A 21,806-nucleotide genomic window follows, 5' to 3' on the forward strand; every position below is an offset into this window, starting at 1 on the left:
AAGTTTTGATAAAAATTCATAGATAGAAGAGATTCATGACATAACTTGCAAAACTTCTAAACTGTATGATTTTTAATAAAATCCAGTGATAAAAAAAAGTGTAAAGGGAATTCATCTTTATACATTTTATGATGTTTTCGCACGGCAAATAAGTATAAATAACTAAATAGATTTTTTAATATAAAATAAATAAAATAAAATCTTAGATAAACCCTGATAGATATTCTTCCACAAACGCAACAAATAGCCCTGAAGTTGTGATGAACGGCCATACCCAAATTCTTCAATCAAGACACCACTTGTCCTAATTCAGGTACTTTCTTCCTATTTCATGGCTATTGGGTCCACATTGTAGCGGTAGTAGCAACAAGTTTCTCACATCTCTTCACACAGAACCACAAAGGTTTCATCATTTCACCACCCTTATCCCAAAGTTTTTTTCTTTTTTTTGGTTGGGTTTTCTCGTTCTTAGCTGTAGCAGATTTTAAGGATTGTTTGAAAGGGTTTTTGCAGCCATTAGTATTTGTCTAGTCCCATTTGGAGGACCAACAGAACATACAAGGTTGTTCTTTTTCTTGTTGGAAAAAAAAATGCCAACTTTGATTTCACCTAGGTTTCTTTTGCTTGTTGGAGAGTCACTCCACATGAGAAGGGCTTTGGCCACTTCTAGGTCTGTTTTGTTGCACACTAGTGTCAATTGCATGAGCCAGGTGGAACCCCATCATGGTTCCCTCACCCTCTCTAGTGTTGGTTTCCAACCTGAAATTGAACCTAGGAACATAAGCAAATCAGATAAGGTTAAGCCATTGGGTTCTCCCTCTGAGGCTCTCAAGAGCAAAGGAAAGCCCTTTGACATTAACAAGAAGAAAGCTATTAGGGTTGTGGAGAAACAGAAAATTGAGTTTGCCCCTTTTGCGGCAAAGTCATTTTCGGAACTAGGCCTCCCTCATGTGTTGATTGATAGACTAGAGAAGGAGGGTTTTGCCGTTCCAACCGAAGTTCAGTCTGCTGCAGTTCCCACCATTCTGAACAACCATGATGTCATAATTCAGTCTTACACGGGTTCAGGGAAGACACTAGCTTATCTGCTTCCCATACTCTCGGTTGTTGGTCCACTGAGGAACAAAATTCCTGAAGATGGTGGTGATGGTGATGGTGGTGAGAGTGGGAAGAAGTTGGGGATTGAAGCAGTGATTGTTGCTCCTTCCAGAGAGCTTGGAATGCAGATAGTGAGGGAGTTTGAGAAGGTGCTAGGAATGGATAACAAGAAAGTAGTTCAGCAGCTTGTGGGAGGTGCGAATCGAACTAGACAGGAAGAAGCTCTCAAGAAAAATAAACCCGCCATTGTTGTTGGCACGCCAGGTAGGATAGCAGAGCTCAGCGCATCTGGGAAACTTCGCACTCATGGCTGTCAATATTTGGTATTAGATGAAGTTGATGAACTCTTGTCGTTCAATTTTCGGGAAGACATGCACCGGATATTGGAGCATGTAGGGAGGAGATCAGGTGCGGACCAGAACACAAATTCTAGAAAGGCTGAGAGACAATTAATTATGGTTTCTGCAACTGTGCCATTTTCTGTTGTAAGGGCAGCTAGGAGCTGGGGTTGTGACCCCTTTCTTGTTCAAGCTAAGAAAGTTGCCCCACTTGAGACTGTCTCTCCCTCTGAGCCAGTCAATTTGTTGCGGTCTTCACCAGGCTCGAGTCCTAGCTCATCTATGCCATCTCAGGTAGCAGTAGAGAGTCTACCTCCTGCGCTGAAACATTACTACTGTGTAGCAAGGTTGCAGCACAAAGTTGATGCATTGAGAAGGTGTATTCATGCACTGGATGCCAAATTTGTGATAGCTTTCATGAACCACACTAAGCAGCTAAAGGATGTTGTTTTCAAGCTGGAGGCTCGTGGGATGAAAGCTGCTGAGTTACATGGAGATCTTGGGAAGCTTGCGAGGTCAACCACTCTGAAGAAATTCAAGAGTGGTGAGTTGAGAGTCATGGTGACAAATGAATTATCTGCAAGGGGTTTGGATGTGGCAGAATGTGATCTTGTGGTTAATCTAGACTTACCAACAGATTCAATTCATTATGCACATCGAGCTGGCCGAACTGGTCGGCTTGGTAGGCATGGTACAGTGCTGACCATATGTGAAGAACCAGAGGTGTTTGTTGTGAAGAAATTACAGAAGCAACTTGGAATACCGATTGCATCCTGTGATTTTACAGATGGGAAGCTACTTGTCACTGAAGAAGAGAAAACAGTAAGCAGTTCCAAAAGATGATGTGTTATAGTTTTGCTACTTGTTTAATTGAGTATGTAGTTTTGATGTTCCATGCTTTTATTCTTCGTATTGCTACATACTTATTATACTTATTGACAACTCATACTTGAATGCACATCAGAAGCATGCCTTGTATTTTATAATTTAAGTTGAGTATACCGATAAGTGCAGTTGATATTTGTTTCACAACTACTGCTTGCAGATTCAATTAGTTATCACTCTACTGGATAGAGTTTTTGCCTTAATATTTATGAACAACTAAAGGCACAAATTAGTTTGGAAAACACGTTTTCTATGAAATCAGCATTTTTTTTTGTTCTTTTTCTTTTCCAGTTTTAATGTATGGAAAACATTTCGGTCACAGAAAATTGTTCTTCTGGTGAACAGAAACAAAATGGTGAGAAATAGTAATTAGCAAGGAAGAAGGAATATAGTTGTGATGTGATGTGAGGGCTTAAAAAAAGTGACTGCAGTCAGGCGCTGGAAGGAGAGAATTATAATTAGTAGTATGATGCTATGAGTTAGCACAACGAATGGAGTACTAATATATATATATATATCAATCAGAGAGATTTACTTATTTTAAGAGTAAGATTATCTAGATTTACTTCACTCAATAATTCATGTTTTATAGTAAATCTTTATGATCTAACCATTAAATTAAAAGTTTTTAATACATAAATTAAGTTTGTAAATTTTTAGAAAATTTAAAAATTATTTAATAATATTTTATTAATTCAAATTAATGTATAAAATATTTTTATGATTTTCTGTTAATTTGAATTAAATTGGAATATCAAATGGATCCCTTTGATTCACACACAATTAAAAAGAAGGTAAAGGGATTAAAAAGGATGAGTGACCAAGTGAGCAGGAGACAAATATAGACTATACTAGTGGACACGCAAGAAAAAGATGGTGCAATGCAACTATGCAAGTAAATAAGCACAAAAATAGGCCATTGTGTTAGCAGAAAAATTTATACAAAAAAAAATGAGAGGGTGAATTATTGAAATTATGAACCCCTAGTCTGTAACCGTAAAGGATTAAGGTTGTCTTACAAAAATCTTGTATTAGTATTCAAATAACAGAACCTTTATGCAGATAACGACAACAAAAGCCTTATCCCACCAGGTGAGATAAGGTTTTATCCTTTATCCAGATAAAAGAACAAAAATCTGTTATGTATGATGATTCAGTCTTGAAGTTTGTGGTTCAAGTTGTTTGTGACCACAAATTCTGATATTTGTAAGAGTAATTGCTGCCATGAATTTTAGTCTCTGTAAAATATGATGATTTTTTATTTTAGTACCTGTAAATCGTGGTTTCTGTTTTTAGTCAGCATAACCTGACAGCCACGTAAATGGGTTTTGACCTGTCCTCATGTTGTGGACTAAAGCAGGTGATGGCAAACATTGTAAGGACTAAAGTAACAAAAAGTGCTATATTTGCAGGAAGCAATAACAAATATTTTTTAAAGACCTCTTAAAACTGGAAGAAAAGATTCTGTTGCGTGTGCAGATTATTAGGTAAGCATGCTAAGATGTCTAATGTTATAATGTTAAGTTTGCAGGATTAGACATAAGACATTATAAGGGGTTAAACTAAACTCTCTTCCAAGGATTTTCCAGTCTCAGGGGTTTCCCCTTTCACACAAAAAACTATCAAATTCATATAATGAATCCCTCTAATCTGATTTCCTCTGCTTATTATTTAACCAATCCCCTCTCACTAACTGACCATCAATTAACTAATGGACCGACTGTTGTTGTAACAATATGCAGCAGGATAATAGTAGTATTGCAAACAACGATTAACTTTTCAAAGTATGATGTTATTCCTAAGCTATTCTTAGTGGTAGCATGAAAAGCAAAATCTTGAATTTTTGAATTGGAACAAGTTGATAATGCAAAATAAGGTAAGAAAACTTTGTAGGCTAATATTCAATTAGAAATAGTAGGACCTTGCAAGTACATTGTATTTTGTTCTTTTTGAAAAAAAAAAAAATTGAGCCTGAAGTAAAAGGAATAGTGAGGCTTAAGATATTATTACCCAATATGAATGAAATTTGACCTCCCCTCTATGGTGTGGTGTCCCTAAGTTTATTTATTTATTTGTTATTAATATGAAGCATTTATTGCTTTGTTGACTAATAATTTTTTGTTGAAGAATCCGACTAATCATTTGTAATAGAGTTTTTCTTTCTAATTACGTTTTTTTTTAAGGGGTCTGAATGTAGTACTACTCAATTTTTATTAAGAGAATCCTAAATTAAGTCCTTGCCAATGTGGGCACAGCCTTGAACACTCTCAGCAGAATTAACAGCTAGATACATAATTACAACACAATCAGTTTTACTTGAGCAAATTCCATCCTATCTCTCACACTATTCCTCTCATCCTCAACATTCAATATGCATATATAAGATCCAAGAAAATCTATTAAAACAAAAGAAGCAAGTAAAACATAAATTTTAGATGGTTCCAATATTTTCATTTCTATTCAAGGTAAAACCGCACTTGGCACCTAAAGTTTAGTGTGGTGGCTTTCATTATTAAATATTTCAAATTGTGAGAACATGGATAAAGGAATGTGTTTCAAGTACCCAGTAAGTATCAATCATTTAAGGGTGGTATATATGTATTCCATATGTACATGTTTGCTACTAGGATTAATTAAGGTAACCACTAACTTCAATAGGGTGGTATATATATGCATATCTTTGTGTTCTCCATTTATAATGTTTTATTATTGCAATCTAGCACCAATATTCCTAAAATCCTCATAACAGAATTGGTTAGGCTGAAATATCATTCTTATGTTTTTAGGATAATAGGTATTTTAAATTTAATTAATCTGTTAAAATAATATATATATATATATATATATATAATGAAATGATGTTTAAAATTAGTAGAATTGCACGTAATTGTAATCAATTTAGGTAAAATCTTAGGGATGTTTTTCTTGCTCTTGTTCACTAATTCTAAATCGAGTGGACCTTGATTATTTAGTCTTCATTGGATTAAAGGAATTTGGATAAGTTATTACTATTTAAAACAAATACTCAAGCTAAAAATAATGTTTGGTGGATGAAAGTTAAGTTCTATGAATGTATATTAGTCTTTGATAGCTTTACAATATTATATGTGTACTATCCGTACCACGAAGCCGAGCTCCGAGCTCGGTACCACAACGCGAGCTGACCTCGGACACGTGCTGTGTGATGTTAGCTCGACATTTAAGATAACTAATCTCGGAGATCTCGCTCCCGACGAGATCCGTTATCCAATCACATCATGACTGATCTCAGGCTCAAGGCCCAACGCAACCCTAATTCACACTAAGGTACGTGCATTACTTATACAAGACATATACTCATACAAACCCTAACTTTGGCATCAGAGTCTCTTTTGCAGGTACCACCCCCATCTTGGAGCACCAGCGTACCAGTAAAGGAGACTCACCAATCTTGCTTGGAAGACCGTCTCCACGACAAATTCCCAGTAAGAACATTTGGCGCCCACCGTGGGGCCGATCAAGACAGCTCTTATCGGCCACCCGTATGGTTTTCACCAGAAGCCAAAGCAGACGAGCAACAGACGACTTCGATCATCCAACAAGCATGGACAACGAAGCATCGTTGAGGAGACTGATCGAACAGGTCGAGCAGATGCAGCAGCAACACGTCGTCGATCTGCAAAACATGCGTGCCAAGCACGAAACTAACCTAGCAGCAATGCGTACTACCAACGAGGCTGACCTAGCGGCGCTGCGCACCGAGAATGAGTGTATTCGCGCTCAGCTCCCTCGGCGTCCCTCCAATCAACCCCCTCACCAGAGTAACCTACACAAGGAGGAGGGACACTCAGTTTCTCAATTGCCAATAGCGAATAGAGCACTGACCCCCAAGCCTGCCACACATCAGTCCCACCTACCGACGAACAGGTCGGCCCATGACGTCAACAATGCTCCCGCCCACGTCATGGGAAATCAAGCGACCTTCCGCCGTCATCTTTTTGTGGATGGCATTATGGAAACGCCTCTCCCCTTTGGTTGGAAGCCCCTCCACATCGACCGTTATGACGACACGACAGATCCAGGCGAGCACGTCGACCTGTACATTACGCAGGTAAACCTTTACACTAATGATGATGCCATTCTGTGTAGAGTTTTTCCGACCTCGCTTAAGGGGGCTGCACTCAACTAATATACCCAATTACCTACTGAGTCGATCGACAACTTCGACACCCTGGTAAGGCGGTTCACAACATAGTATGCCACAAGTCGACCTCACCATGTCACCTCCGCCGCCTTGGCCAGTCTCAGACAGGGCGATGATAAATTACTGAGGGCGTTCATGAAGCGCTTTGCCAACATCTCGGTCAAGATTCGGAACCTGAACCCCGAAGTCGCCCTACACGCCATGGTCATGGCGCTCAAGTCGGGACCTTTTGTGGACAGCTTGTGTCACCTAGGTCCCGCTGATATGGACGAACTCCGTGCCCGAGCTGTCGGGTACATACAGATGGAAGAGCACTCTGCTTTTCGTGATCAGGTTCGTGACAAACTATAAGGAAAGAAAGACCAAGGTCAGGCCACAAGTATTTAAAGTTGGCTACCTTGTTTAGTGGGGTGAGAGAGGCAAGAATAGACCCCCCCGAAGGGAAATTCAGAACTTGGAATGTCACCCACCTCAATTTATTTCTCTTAACTTGTAAATTCAGGTGATGTACTCTTTTTCCACCTCAGCCTTTTTTCCCACTAAAGAAAAGGGTTTTTGGCCAAGGAAGGTTTTAACGAGGCACACCTCAGAAATAATCAACAAAGCAACTCCATTCCCATACATTTTCAGCATTGGCACATTAACCGTGACGACTTGCCGAGGTCGAGTTCAAACCTTGATGTTAAGGTCGAGTTCGAACCTTCAAGTACAAATTACGTTGCCAAGGTCGAGTTCGAACCTTGTTATGCCAAGGTCGAGTCCGAACCTTGAGACTACATCTTCTTAACCAAGGTCGAGTTCGAACCTTGTTATGCCAAGGTTGAGTCCGAACCTTGAGACTACATTTTCTTAACCAAGGTCGAGTTTGAACCTTGTTATGCCAAGGTCGAGTCCGAACCTTGAGTCTATATTTTCTTAACCAAGGTCGAGTTTGAATCTTGTTATGTCAAGGTTGAGTCTGAACCTTGAGTCTACATTTTCTTAACCAAGGTCGAGTTCGAACCTTGATATGACAAGGTCGAGTCCGAACCTTGAGATCACATCTTCTTAACCAAGGTCGAGTTCAACCTTGATATGCCAAGGTCGAGTCCGAACCTTGAGATCACATCTTCTTAACCAAGGTCGAGTTCGAACCTTGTTATGCCAAGGTCGAGTCTGAACCTTGAGACTACATGTTCTTAACCAAGGTCGAGTTCGAACCTTGTTATGCCGAGGTCGAGTCTGAACCTTGAGTCTACATTTTCTTAACCAAGGTCGAGTTTGAACCTTGATATGCCAAGGTCGAGTCCGAACCTTGAGATCACATCTTCTTAACCAAGGTCGAGTCTGAACCTTGAGTCTACATTTTCTTAACCAAGGTCGAGTTCGAACCTTGTTATGCCAAGGTCGAGTCCGAACTTTGAGTCTACATTTTCTCAACCAAAGTCGAGTTCGAACCTTGTTATGCCAAGGTCGAGTCCGAACCTTGACTCTACATTTTCTTAACCAAGGTTGAGTTCGAACCTTGATATGCCATGGTCGAGTCCGAACCTTGAGATCACATCTTCTTAACCAAGGTCGAGTTCGAACCTTCGAACAACAAATTTGGGAGCTCCTTAGAAGCTCCTTCGCTCTTACATCACTCGGTGCTTGAGGGGCAAGTGTACTGGCCAGCCGAGTTGCTGACTTGTCCCTCACCAATCTATTGACTCAGTCAAAGGTTTAGCAGCCTGACCAAGCAGTAAACTCATTATTGTCGAGTTCCTCAGCTCGGCCATGAAACATGGACATCGGAATACCACATCGGCCCAAAGAGGCCACATCATCGAACAGGTCAAAATACAATATTGTCACCGCGCCGCAATCGCAAGGCAAAACCCTAACAATGCCAATGTGCTGGTAGACAGTAAAAACCCTAATATTACCAAGATACGTCTACATAACCACCACCTCCCATTAACACGTCGCCTGCGCGTTTCGGGTTGCGAGGTGACACTTATGACACATGGCATCACGAGAGAGAAGCGTACGCCAAGAGTCACAACCCTTTACCAAGCTCGGTATTAACTCCTCGACCCACGGTCTTCAGAGCTCGGGGGGCTAGTGTACTATCTGTACCGCGAAGCTGAGCTCCGAGCTCAGTACCACAACGCGAGCTGACCTCGGACACGTGCTGTGTGACGTCAGCTCGACATTTAAGCAGATCATAACTAATCTCGGAGATCTCGCCCCCGACGAGATCCGTTATCCAATCACATCATAACTGATCTCAGGCCCAAGGCCCAACGCAACCCTAATTCACACTAAGGTACATGCATTACTTATACGAGACATATACTCATACAAACCCTAACTTTGGCATTAGAGTCTCTTTTGCAGGTACCACCCCCATCTTGGAGCACTAGCGTACCAGTAAAAAAGACTCACCAATCTTGCTTGGAAGACCGTCTCCACGACAAATTCCCAGTAAGAACAATATGTATCATGTTCATGAGAAAAAATTGTGTCTACAAATACATTTTAGTGATGTACATTTATTTATAAATTCTCACTACAAGAAAACATTGAAATATTTACAAAAAATAAGTGCCGGTCAATAGCCGACGCAAATATTGTCAATCAATTTAAAATGTAGTATTGGCTTTTTCGACACTAAATTTAAATTAAGTTTAGTGTCAAAAAAGTTGACACTAATATTTTAATATAGCATCGACCTTTTCGACACTAAACTTAATTTATGTTAGTGTCAGCAAAGTTGATGCTATATTTAAAAGTAGTGTCGATTTTTCTAATACTAACTTAAATTAAGTTTAGTGTCAAAAAAGGCAAAGTTATTTTTTTAGATATAACGTCAACTTTTCTGATACTATATATGTTTTGAAAGAGATAAAGATAATTTTGTTCAATCTTATAGACGCATAATGTGTTGTGGTGTAGTTGGTTATTAAGTTACTTTAACACATTGGGGATTCAGGATCGAGTCTCGGCAATGCTAAGTGTTTAGGTGGATAAATGGTAAGTTAAAAAAATGTGAAGGAATAAATGGTAAACTAAAAAAAGAAGAATAAAAAAAAATAAGTAAACTTAGTATTGGCTAAACCGACAATAAAAAATTAAAATAAATAAAATTATTATGTTAATATCGACTTAATATCAGCTAAATCAACAATAAAAAATTAAAATAAATAAAATTATTATGTTAGTGTCGACTTAGTATAAGCTAAATTGACAATAAAAAATTAAAATAAATAAAATTATTAAGTTAGTGTCGGCTATACTGACAACAAATCTGTTGAAATAAACTTAAATGTCATTTTTTAATGGTTTTAATTTAGCAGTTTTTTATTTAGTTCAAATAAAAGGTCAAGAGTCAATAGTTATTAGCAATTATGAGTTTTGATTGTAGACTGTTAATAGAATTTTAAGCTTTTGAGCTTCTGAAGGACAAAATCAGTCTATATATATCATTGTATTGTTTGATTATACAGTGAAATAAAATAGAGAAATTCACCTTCTCCTCTATTAGTTTTTTTTAATTGTACAAAATCAACTATAAAAAAATTATTTTTGAAGGCTTTACTGACACAAAAATTTGTGTCAACTTGATTAAAATCAGTTAAAAATTTGATGAATGATCGACAATAAATTTAATTTTCTGCCGGTTTTATTACTTAGAATCAGCTTTTGACTGACTCTAAAATCAAACATTCATGTAGTGCCTGAATCCTATAATTGAGTATTATAACTAGGTTACTTATTTCTTGTCACACATCAATATTGATTGTTGAGTCAAGTTGTTCAATAATGCAAATTTATCAAAAAACCATTAATTAGTCAAAATAATGAGTTTCTTTTACATAATTGTACTTGTAATTACTAAAATATAAAACTTTTACTTCCTCAACACTATCTTTTTAAAAACACTTGTTGATTTTTCTAACAATAATTCAAATCTTACAAAAATCTCACCTTTTTCAAATATTTATTAAATTATTTTACTATGTAATATGTAATAACTAAAATTAAAATTAAAATACATTCTAGTTAAATAGAATTTAAAATATTTTATTAATAATTAATTGTATAACGCACATATCTACGTTTAATTTCTATTACATTCTATCTTATTTCTTTTACAAAATGTTTAGGTGGATTGAGTTTCGAAATTATGTTTGCTGAAGTTAAGACATACTTCTAGAGACCCAAAGAACACTTGTAAATGTATTTATATATTATCTATCAATAAAATTCTAACATTGACAATGAAAAATAAATTGACATTCTTGTGAGACATAAGTTTGTTACTTACCAACTAAATTAACCTTTATTCCAATCAAACCAATCATTACATAGTCTTATATTTCAACTATTGAGCTCCATTAGTTACTTTTGTCTCATTAACATTAAGCTTAAATATTATATATACATATTTTTTTAAAAGAAATACTACTATTAAATTAATAATGTTTTGGAATAGACCATTGATCAACATATTAATCCTATGAGTTTGACTCTTAAAACCCATAAAGGCTATATTTCGATGTCCATCTAGGCTAGCGTGGCAACCATACCATCTTAGCAAACCTTCTTTGATGTTTGAGCCATGGCTTCCTAATAACTGAAGTCAATAACAGCCTATGCTTCAAATGACCTGCCAAATTTCATGTAAACACATTTTACAATGGAAGCTCGAATAATTAATTGCTTAATGTGAGAATATTAATGTTTATGATAAAATATTCTTGAACGAGTAATGTCACATAATAATTGATACAGCTGTATAAGCAACACAAGAAAAAAGAAAAAGAAAAATGTTTCTAGCTTGTATAAGCTGTTCAAGTCATATCTAGAATTCTGTATTGCATATTTGCATGTCAGATATATTATTCTTATCCTTTTGAAAAAGTTACATTCAAGATCAAGAATGTTTCAAAAAATTCAAATTTTGATTGGCGTTGCTAGATATTCATAATATGATTTGCACGTTAAATATGGTTGCTTTGGAGTTGGTACATGAATTTATTGCTTGGAAGAATTGCTCTCGCAAAAGAAGGGTATATTGACCAATGAATGATAACTGAGATTACGACATGGGATCATGTTCATGTTCATGCCTGCACGCACCCATGTGCTGTCACCATTTTTCTGTGCCCAACTTGCAATGTGCCACTTCCTTTAATTTATATGCCAAGATACCCTCTAATTAGTAATCGCATTTGTGGGTATCCGTCCGAATCTATTCTGATTTGGCAACAAAAAATTCATGTTAATTGGATTTGAGTTTGAGTTTTTGTCGATTGGTAAAATCGAGGACGGGAACAAGAGCAAAAATGTTAATACCTATCTCACATTCGCCCTTGCCCTGTCTCACTTAATAATATAATTAAAAAACTATCCTTATATATATATATATATATATAAATCAAAATTAAAAACTTTTATATGTAAAAATTTATATTATTTTATTTTTTTCTTTTTTTAATTTTTTTCATATTTATTAAAAATAGGAGAAAACAAAAAGAAGGTCCGGGAACGACGGGGGATTGGATGGAAAAGCCCAAACCCTGCCTGAGACAGAGATGAGTACCCAGATTTTATCCCTAACCGTTATCGGAGACGGGGGCAAGAACGGTTTAAATCTACAGGATGGGACAGGAAATATAAAACCCGTCCCGCCCCATTACCATGCCTACCTCTCATTTTCCACTCCAATCTATAAAATAAAACATTCTTCTTTCTTAAATAATAAGTTTAATTAATCATATAAAAATAAGTTGTTAGTCAGGGTAGTATTATTAGACTTATATAAGGAAAAAAAAAAAGTAACTAAAAGAGAAAATTTATTAAAAATAAATAATTAAATTTTTTAATAGAGATTAGTTATTGATAAAGTGGGTGTATATTTTGTATCGTATTAAAAAAAATTAAGTTAACCTTACAAATTAAAAAACACACAACAATAATGCAGCTAAGTATAAGCATTGATATTTAATACTATTCTACAGGTGCTTATAGTCAAACGACAAATAAGCAATTCATATTTAATATCCTTCTGTATTTCAATAAATACTTCTCTTCTTGGTCCAACAATACAGACACCTTTATGTTTCTTAAATAATGTAACATTAACCATAATTATTCTTTTAAAAAGAAAAAAGTCAAATGATACCTTTGAATTTGAGCCTTAATTTTTTACTGGGCCTCTAAACCCAAACAGCATGCACATGACCCACAATCTAAGGTGCCAAGGTCTCAACCATTATTACATCTTCAAGATTTTATTTCATTCATAGCACATGAACTGCTTATGCTAGATGAATAAACTCAAATTATGTTTTTAAATTTTCCCCTTAATTTATATATTTCAATTAAAAATGCAATCACGCACAAGCACGCATGCATGGATCAAGGTAAGAGTATCTCACAAGTTGGGTGGATTCACTTTTTATTCTAACCCGTAAGTATATTTTCCATGTATATACTCTTGATCACATTTTTTACTATAAGAATGAATAAAATATTATTGTGTATTTATAAATATACCTTGTCCCTATTAGACTATGATTGCCGATTAAGAGAAACCTTTTGCGCAATTAAGATGTCACGATAATGCTTCTTAAATACAGGCAAAGACAAAAAAATATTAAAACAATTAATTATATTGTGTGTCTATGAGTCTATGACACATGGTGTGAAGATATTAAATATTGTAAATTATAAAAAAAATAATGCAACCATTCAACGAATTTTATGTTTTTGATACAATTAAATATATTTTCAATAAAAAAAACTATTTTTGTTTCATATCAAATGTTCATATCATAGATTAGAAAATGTGAAACGAAAACTATAATAATAATAATAATAATGAATAAATAAATAAATAATACACGTCGTGAACAACGATATAGTTATTTTTACAAAAAATGAAGGATTTTGTGAAAAGGATATTGGTGGCATGGAGCGTATAAAAAATGAAAAGTGTTTTTTTTTTCATCTCCTTCTATTGAATTTGTTGAAGATAAACATAACAATATTCGTTTGATTCGTCAAGATGCTTATGATTGTGATATTTTGTTCAAAATCATATTCAGCATCAATATGTCTCTCTATGCACATCAAAAAGCACCTAACTACCCCCACAAACATCATCACGCAATGGTAAGATTAAATGGAATATAGATTCTCCAATTATTTGAACCCAAAACGTGCAAACTACACTGAGAAGAGAGATATAGATCATGCCACGAGACTTATGTTAATATGTATTTTCTTCACGCTATTAACGTAGAATAACTTTTCATGTTTCTTTTAATTTTGAGAAAAATAAATAATACTTTTGTCATATGAATGAGTTCGAATTTAACTTAATCATATAAAATAAACTTATTACAAAATAAGAAATGTTAATGTACTTTATTTTTTTTTATATTTTTAATCAATACGAGATTGATATTATTATTTTTTATATAATTTTCACATTTAATACTATTATGTTAATAGAGATAATAGATTTGGTGTGTGAATATAAATAAATAATGAATAACAATTTATAATGGGTCTAATTAAGGTAATATGATATCATCTTAGAATGTAAATTTAACCTAATTCAACTATAAAAATTAATTTATAATACTCTATTTTAATAGTGAATGGTGAAGGGCACCGCCACGTTACCAAGGTGCAAAAAGTCAATTGGTTACTACAAATATAGGAGAACAAGCTACTTGGTATTTTGCTCTATCACCTTCCATGAAAATTAATTAACCGCGTTGTTGAGTCAATTGGACAATTACAATCTCATAATAACATCGTTGTGTTCCACAATCTCCTTTTACCCATATCATTGCACATCATCACTTAAACCAAATTAGACAATTTCATAGAAAATGCACGTTCCATATGTTTTTGCCTAAGACAACTCATGATAGGGTCCCACTCCTCTATTTTCCACCGTATTACACAAAAATCAAGTAAACATGTTATATGGTAGTTAACATAAAATTGTCAAATCAGTTTGAGGATGTGGTCTGAATTCTTGTGTTTCATATATTTATTCCAATCACGTAAAGTTCCTCCATTGCATTGAATTTAGCTAGCTACCATATTCATGTTTGTTTCTTATTGTAAGAACTTTCTGAGATATTCTTCCACTCACACTAGACACAACACCTATAATATTAGTTCCTAGCTAGGTGCGACTTTCCTCTTATTTGCATTACTATGAAGGTTCTACATTGATGGTTACTTACGAAATCTAGTAAAAGAACAAAAGTTCCTACGAAGTCATTTTAATTAATACTTAATTAAAATTAGGAAAAATATAAAATAAGTATAAAAACAATATTTAAAATTATGAAAGAAGTGCATGCATCGATTAATTTAAGTACAATATGAGAGGTATATATTGAAAGATAGAAATTATTTAAATTATAAGTAAAAAATGTAAAATTTATTCAAAAATAAATAAATTAGAAATCAAAAGGAGAAAAAGATACGAATGATGTATTGGATTCTTTAAGGAATAATAAACAAAGAAATTTAATTAATTACTGGAGACTCTAATTTAATATATAAGGTTAAATTTTAAACGATAAATAAAATTATATTTAAAAACTATTTGAATATGTGTTCATGTGGCGTGTGAGTTATGTTAAAATACTTTATAAACTTGATCGATCCATTTTAAATTAGTATATAGTCACTATATATATAAAAATGTGATTTATTAATAAAAATAGAAATGCTAACTGTTGGAGCAAGGATTAAAAAAAATAGTATGATATATATGTTAATATACATATAGGAGAGATTCATTTACTCTAGGAGTAAGTCTATCTAAATTTACTCCGTTCAATAACTCATGTTCTTATTAGTGCAAAAATTAGATTTAAAATCGGAGTTTTAAGATCGGTTAAAAGGTAACCGATCTTAAAAGTGACGCGGTGACAATTTTGTAAATAATATGAACACTTTTAAGATCGGTTAAATTTTAACCGATCTTAAAAGTACTTTTAAGATCGGTTATTTTATGACCGATTTTAAAAGTGCTACTTTTAAAATCGGTTATTTAAGAACCGATTTTAAAAGTGCTACTTTAAAATCGGTTATTTAAGAACCGATTTTGTATGTAGTATACAAAATCGGTTCTTAGATAACCGATTTTAAAAGTATCGTCAGAAACCTTTTATCTTTCCCTCCATTCTCATTCTCTTTGATTTTTCCCTCCATTCCTTTTTTTACTCTCTCGTGCTCTCATCTAAAGTCTCCAACTTTTCATTTTCTTTGCAAGACTACTATATCAAGGTAACATTCTCATGTTCTTCTCGTGTCTCTACTTTCGTTATTGGTTTATTCTGGCTACTTTCGTTATTGATTTATTCTGGTAAATTTTGAATTTAGGGTTCTGCAAGGAGAACGGGTCGTGCTGCAAGGAGAATGGCTCGTGCTGCAAGGAGAACGGCCCGTTCTGCAAGGAGAACGGCCTGTTATGGATAGATTTTAACTCATGACTAACTATGCTGGAACGGCCCGTTCCAAACTATAGTTTTAGGCCTTTTTAACAACCTGGAACAACCTGTTCCAGTTTTGGAACGACCCGTTCTAGTTTTATTTTTTTCGGAGCCAAGACTTTCCAGATCGGTTATAAAACAACCGATCTTAAAAGTTAACTTTTAAAATCAGTTAAATAATCGATTTTAAAAGTCTAACTTTTAAAATCGACTCTTTTAAAATCGATTAGAGAACCAATTTTAAAAGTTAAAAATAACCAATTTTAAAAGCTTTTTTTTTCACTAGTGTCTACATCAAATTTCAACGATCTAACTTGTTATGACAATATGTAAAAGAAAGAAATCAAGAGAAAGAAGACGACACACAAATTACGTGGTTCAGTCAATGTGACCTACGTCCATAGACAATTCAAGAGTTTCTTATTTCTGAATGAGCAGAGATATCTGATACAAATGTCTTTTAGCCTTATAACAAGGATAAAATATAACAGCTCCTTAATACCCCATTACAACCCAAATAACATATGAAATAGTGAAGGAAAAAATATGAATTCAACACATCTCAACAAATCTCCATCTTGACTTGAATTTTTCCCGTGTCACCGGTAACCAAGAACAACTCAACTCTCTTGCCTATTCTCCCTGAAGGATCTCAAGTGATGCGAACATTCACCAAGTCCAAGCTATGCTTAAACTTTTCAGAAGACAAAGGCTTAGTCAACATATCTACCAGATTGTCTATAATAGCTATCTTCTCTATGGAGAACAATTTTTCTTCAATTACATCTCGTATGAAATTCAATCTAACATCAATATGCTTTGATTTTTCATGATAGACCGAATTTTTTGCCAAGCACAAGGCACTTTGACTATCACAATAAAGTATACGTCTCTGCACATTCAAACCCAAGCTATCAATAAGACCTTGCAACTGTATACCTTCTTTAACCCCTTCTGTCAAGGACATGTATTCCACGTTAGTGGTAGACAAAGCAATAGTAGGTTGAAGTGTTGCTTTCTAACTAATAGCATAACCATAAAGAGTGAAGATATAACATGTCAAAGATTTTCTCCTCACGAGATCTCCACCATAGTCAGAATCTGCATAGTCAATAAGACCAACCTAATATCATTAGAACCATAAACTAAATAAATATTACTAGTACCTTTCAAATATCGCATAATCTACTTCACAACGTCCCAATGAGCCTTTCTAGGATTACTCATAAATCTACTAACCACACTCATAGCATGAGCCAAATTTGGTCTTGTACAAACCATGACATACATTAAGCTCCCAATAGCACTAGAGTTAAGAACCTCATTCATATACTCATTCTCTTCATAAGTACTAGGAAGAGTGCTAGCATCAAGTTGAAAATGTGTTGCCAAAGTAGTATTAACAGGCGTAGAATTCTCCATTTGAAAAGATCGCAACAACTTTTCAATGTATTTCTTATGAGATACATAAAGTATACCTACATTCTTGTCTCTCCAAATCTCCATTCCTAAAATCTTCTTGGTCACACCCAAATCCTTCATCTCAAACTCACTACTCAACATAGTTTTAACAACATCAATATCAGTCTTGCTCTTAGCTACAATTAGCATGTCATCCACATACAACAACAATTATATATAGGAACCATATGATAGCTTCCTACTATAAACACAATTATCAAACTCATTTTGAACAAAATTATAGGAAACCATAAAAGTATCGAACCTCTTGTACCACTACCTCGAGCTCTATTTTAAACCATACAAGGATTTTTTCAGCAAACACACATGGTTTTCTTTTCTGACCTCAAGGAATCCATCTGGCTGTGACATGTAAATCTGCTCTTCTAAATTTCCATGCAAGAATGCAGTTTTCACGTCAAGCTTATCTAATTCCATATCCAAAGCACTCACAATAGCGAGCATAACTCGAATAGTCTTATGTTTTACCACAGGTGAGAACACTTCATGGTAGTCAATTCCCCCTTTCTGTAAAAAACCCTTTGCCACAAGTCTTGCCTTAAACCAGGATGGTTCAATACTAGGAATCCCTTCTTTCTTTTTTAACACCCATTTGGATCTCACTAGCTTCACACCTCTAGGTAATGGTAATAACTTGTAGGTTTGATTTTTCTTAAGTGACTACATCTCCTCATCCATGGCAATTAACCATTTTGATGCTTCTTTACTTTGAATTTCCTCCTTATAGGATTTAGGCTCATCAGAATAAGATTTTCACCAACTACCAAGGCATACACAACATAGTTAGTATCAACAACATTAGTAACATCTGCATACCTCACGAGTTTTCTGATTTCCCTCCTTGTTCTCCTTGTTGCTATGCTTTGAGGCTCTTCTTGGACATTACTGGATTATTCCATAGGATTCAAATTTTCTTTATTTGAATCTTCAACCTCAAGCTCCACCTTCTAATGAACTCCCTTATTTGTACTTTTATTTCCTACAAGATTTTCAACCTCCTTTTTCTATCCAAACATAGTAGACTCATTAAAAGCAACATCTCTACTAATAACAAACTCCTTTGTTCTGTTATTTTCAGTACACCATAATCTATATCCTTTGACACCCGTAGGATACCCAAGAAATATACATTTCATTGCCCTAGGCTCTAATTTACCATTATTACCATGAGCATAAGCAAGACAACCAAATATACGTAAGCCAGAATCAGAAGGTTTACTAGACCATACCTCTTAAGGAGTCTTTAAATCAGAAGGTTCACCAAATATACAACAGTATTAACTGCTTCAACCCATAATTCTTTTGAGAGACCAACATTTAAACGTATGCACCGAGCATGCTGAAGTAGTGTTTGATTTATCCGTTCAGAAATTCCATTCTGTTGTGGTGTATGTCTCACTGTGAGGTGCCTGACTATCACTGCTTCTTTGCAATATTCATCAAACAATGCATTGTAGAACTCTAGTCCATTATCTGTTCTTACAGTCTTGACTAATTTCCTAGTTTGTTTCTCAACCATAGTGATGAAAGACCATCCTTGGTACTTCACTTCATGTGAGACTCATCACATGGTTCATGGCTAGGAGTATGGAGAGATACCATGTATGGATCCATCTCCTAGACCCAATTTGAGTAGTATAGAATTTATTGCTTTATTCCAATTTTACCCTTGTACTTTGGGGTATTTTAGTCATAGAATTTATTTTGCTTATATTTCCAATTTTACCCTTGTATTTTGGGGTGTTTAGGACTTAAGAATTTATTTTTCCTTGTATTTCCTATTTTACCCTTGTATTATGGGGTGCTCTAGATGATTAGGGTTTTAATTTTGGGTTAGGGTGTTAATTAGAGGGTGACGCATGTTTTTGGTGTTTTTGGGTCTATTTTTGGTGTTAGAAAGGCTTAGGCCCAAGTGGAGGGCAAAGGTTGCATGGTCTCATCATGCACCTAGACATAGCCAATCTAAACCCAAAGATTCCATCCTTGGCCACCAAGTTGCATCTAGGGTTCATTTTCATTTCATTTGGAATGCATTTGCCTACTCCAAATGCAACCCTAGATGCCTCCCCTCCTATAAATACCCAACACCCCACACCTTGTAAATACTTTGGAATATATGAATTTGAGTGAGCCTTTTGTGCCTCAAATCCTGTCCTTAGTCACTAGGTCTACACGGCCTACCCCTCCTATCTCCTCCCTTGAGTGAGTTTAGGGTTCCTTGAGTGACCTTCACCTCCACTTAGTGAAGAGAGCCAACCTAGAAGCACCCAAAACACCATCCTCCCTTCATCTCTCATATTCGCCTAAATCAACCCATTTACGCCCACCTTCCTTTTGCCTCACCCTTGAAGGAACATCCACCCTGAAGGTCATCATTTTGGCCTTAGCAAGGAGATTCTTCCCACCTTGGACGTCCATGATCAACCCCTTGGTGGAAGGAGTCCATCATTTGGTATCAAGAGCTTAGGTTATCTTCAAGGGTAACTAGCTTCCTTTCCATTTCTTTGAGTCTTTTCTTTTTTTTAGTCTTGTTTTGTGTAATCTTTGAGTTCATTTTCATCCATGAAAACCTTGTTAAAAATGTCATCTTATGTTGTTCCATGGTTCATTGCTTATTCATGAGCCTCCTTTTGTGCTTTAGGGTTTTTCTTGAGTTTTAGGTTCTTGTGTGCCATTTTTGTTTTTACTCTTGTTGCTGGAAAAATATATTATGAACATCAAGAACATGTCTATCATCTCTTTTTGATCTTTTTACCTTTAAAGTTTTGTCAAAAGTTGTGTTTATCTCACCTTTCTCAAAAAGACAAAAAAAAAATATATGTATGATGCACCCATTTGATGTATGAAACCATGAAAATATGAAATGTATGTGTTTTTTCCATGAGGTGGCCTAAATTTTGCTGCACCATCTAGAGGTCATTCATGCATGTTAACTAGTCCTTGGCATGCTCCAAATTTGTGTTGAAATATATGTGTTATTTCCTTCCTACACATACATGATTGGCCACCTTTCCATGCACATCATTACATGATTATTCTTTTGTCCTTTTATGCACATGTGTGAGTGATAAGTTTTGTGTGTGAGTGCTGGAATCTTTGAAAAAAATCTGCACCAAAAAGAAAATAGTACAAGATACACTCCACTCACAAAATGCTTCTATACCCACTCATGTGTTGCCACTTGTCTCTCTATTTTTGACTCCTTATATGTGCTGAATTTTTAATCACCCACAAGTGTAAAAACCAAGCAAAATTTAAAAAGAAAATAGAAGAAAAATCTGGACAAAAATATTGAAAAAAAAACGTGACCAAAAAGGCCAAAAGAAAAGAAAAGAAAACAAAAGGATTTGTTGCTAGACTTGTGGACATTGACCTAATTACCCTTGCACATTAGAGTTGGACTTGGACTGAATTTTTGGACCTTATTGGACCATTTTGAGACACAAAACCGTGGATGGACCTCTACCAAAAAGGACTTAAAAATTCACAAGTGAAAACCATTAAAGTTTTAACTCCATTCTAGTGTCATTCTAGGACTTTTCCTTTGTGTGCTAGCCTTTTTAATGTGTCTTAATTTTTTTGCTTGTCTTCTTTGGAATTCTTATGTTTGTCTCATTAATCTCTCTTTGAGTTTAGCCTTTTAATTGAGAATTTTCAGTTTTATTCCTTTGGCCTCCTTCTTGTTCTTGGTTGGTTTGTTATCTTTGGGTGTAGGTGAAGTACTACCTCCAAGAAACCCTTAGCAAAACTTCTTTGGAGGATTGAGTGGAGACTAAATCCGTGAGGTCCCAAGTGCTTTGGAGAAGGATATCATATCTCAAAGAGTGCAAACACCAAAGGAGAGGACTAACTTTGTTTGTTCCTTGTGAAGGGGAGCCAAATTGGAGGAGTTGAAGACGTTTAATTTCTTTTCTTTCTTACTTGCTCATTTTGCTCAATTTTTGGCCACTTGTAATTGGGCCTTAGTTTCATTCTTTTGGTTTGTAATTTGGTCATTTCTAAACCTCTTCACTTTGGTTTTAGTTCGTGTAGTTGAAGGTGATTTGAAAACCTTCACCTAGGACTTCGACTAGAGTATGCTTTAAATGCTTTCCTTGTTGCATGTTTTAAAGCTTTTAGTAGTATAATTGCTTAGGTCCTTACTTTGCTTCCAATTACGTTTAGAAGGCTTGCTTTTTCCTAGTAGGGGTAACGTGCACACACACACTTCATTGTTGTGCCAAATTGTTTTGTAAGAAAAGTTGAAAAGGCTTAGTGATTTTTACTTGATAAGGCTTGGTTATTAAGTGATTCTTTGTAGTCCACCTCCCTTTGAAAGTTCACTTTGTA

General features: G+C 35.1%; 1 protein-coding gene across 1 annotated transcript; it reads left to right on the plus strand.

The window, feature by feature from the left end:
- Positions 1-212: 212 nt before the first annotated feature.
- On the plus strand, positions 213-2,468 carry EMB1586 (P-loop containing nucleoside triphosphate hydrolases superfamily protein). Its single transcript, XM_020352167.3, has one exon. It carries the CDS (start codon positions 591-593, stop codon positions 2,277-2,279), a length of 1,689 nt encoding a protein of 562 aa, XP_020207756.1. The 5' UTR covers positions 213-590; the 3' UTR covers positions 2,280-2,468.
- The last annotated feature ends 19,338 nt before the right edge of the window (positions 2,469-21,806 follow it).

This window comes from Cajanus cajan, chromosome 10 (genome assembly GCF_000230855.2).
Source record: "Cajanus cajan strain Asha chromosome 10, NIPB_CcT2T_4, whole genome shotgun sequence".
In the NCBI taxonomy this organism is placed as follows: Eukaryota; Viridiplantae; Streptophyta; class Magnoliopsida; order Fabales; family Fabaceae; genus Cajanus; species Cajanus cajan.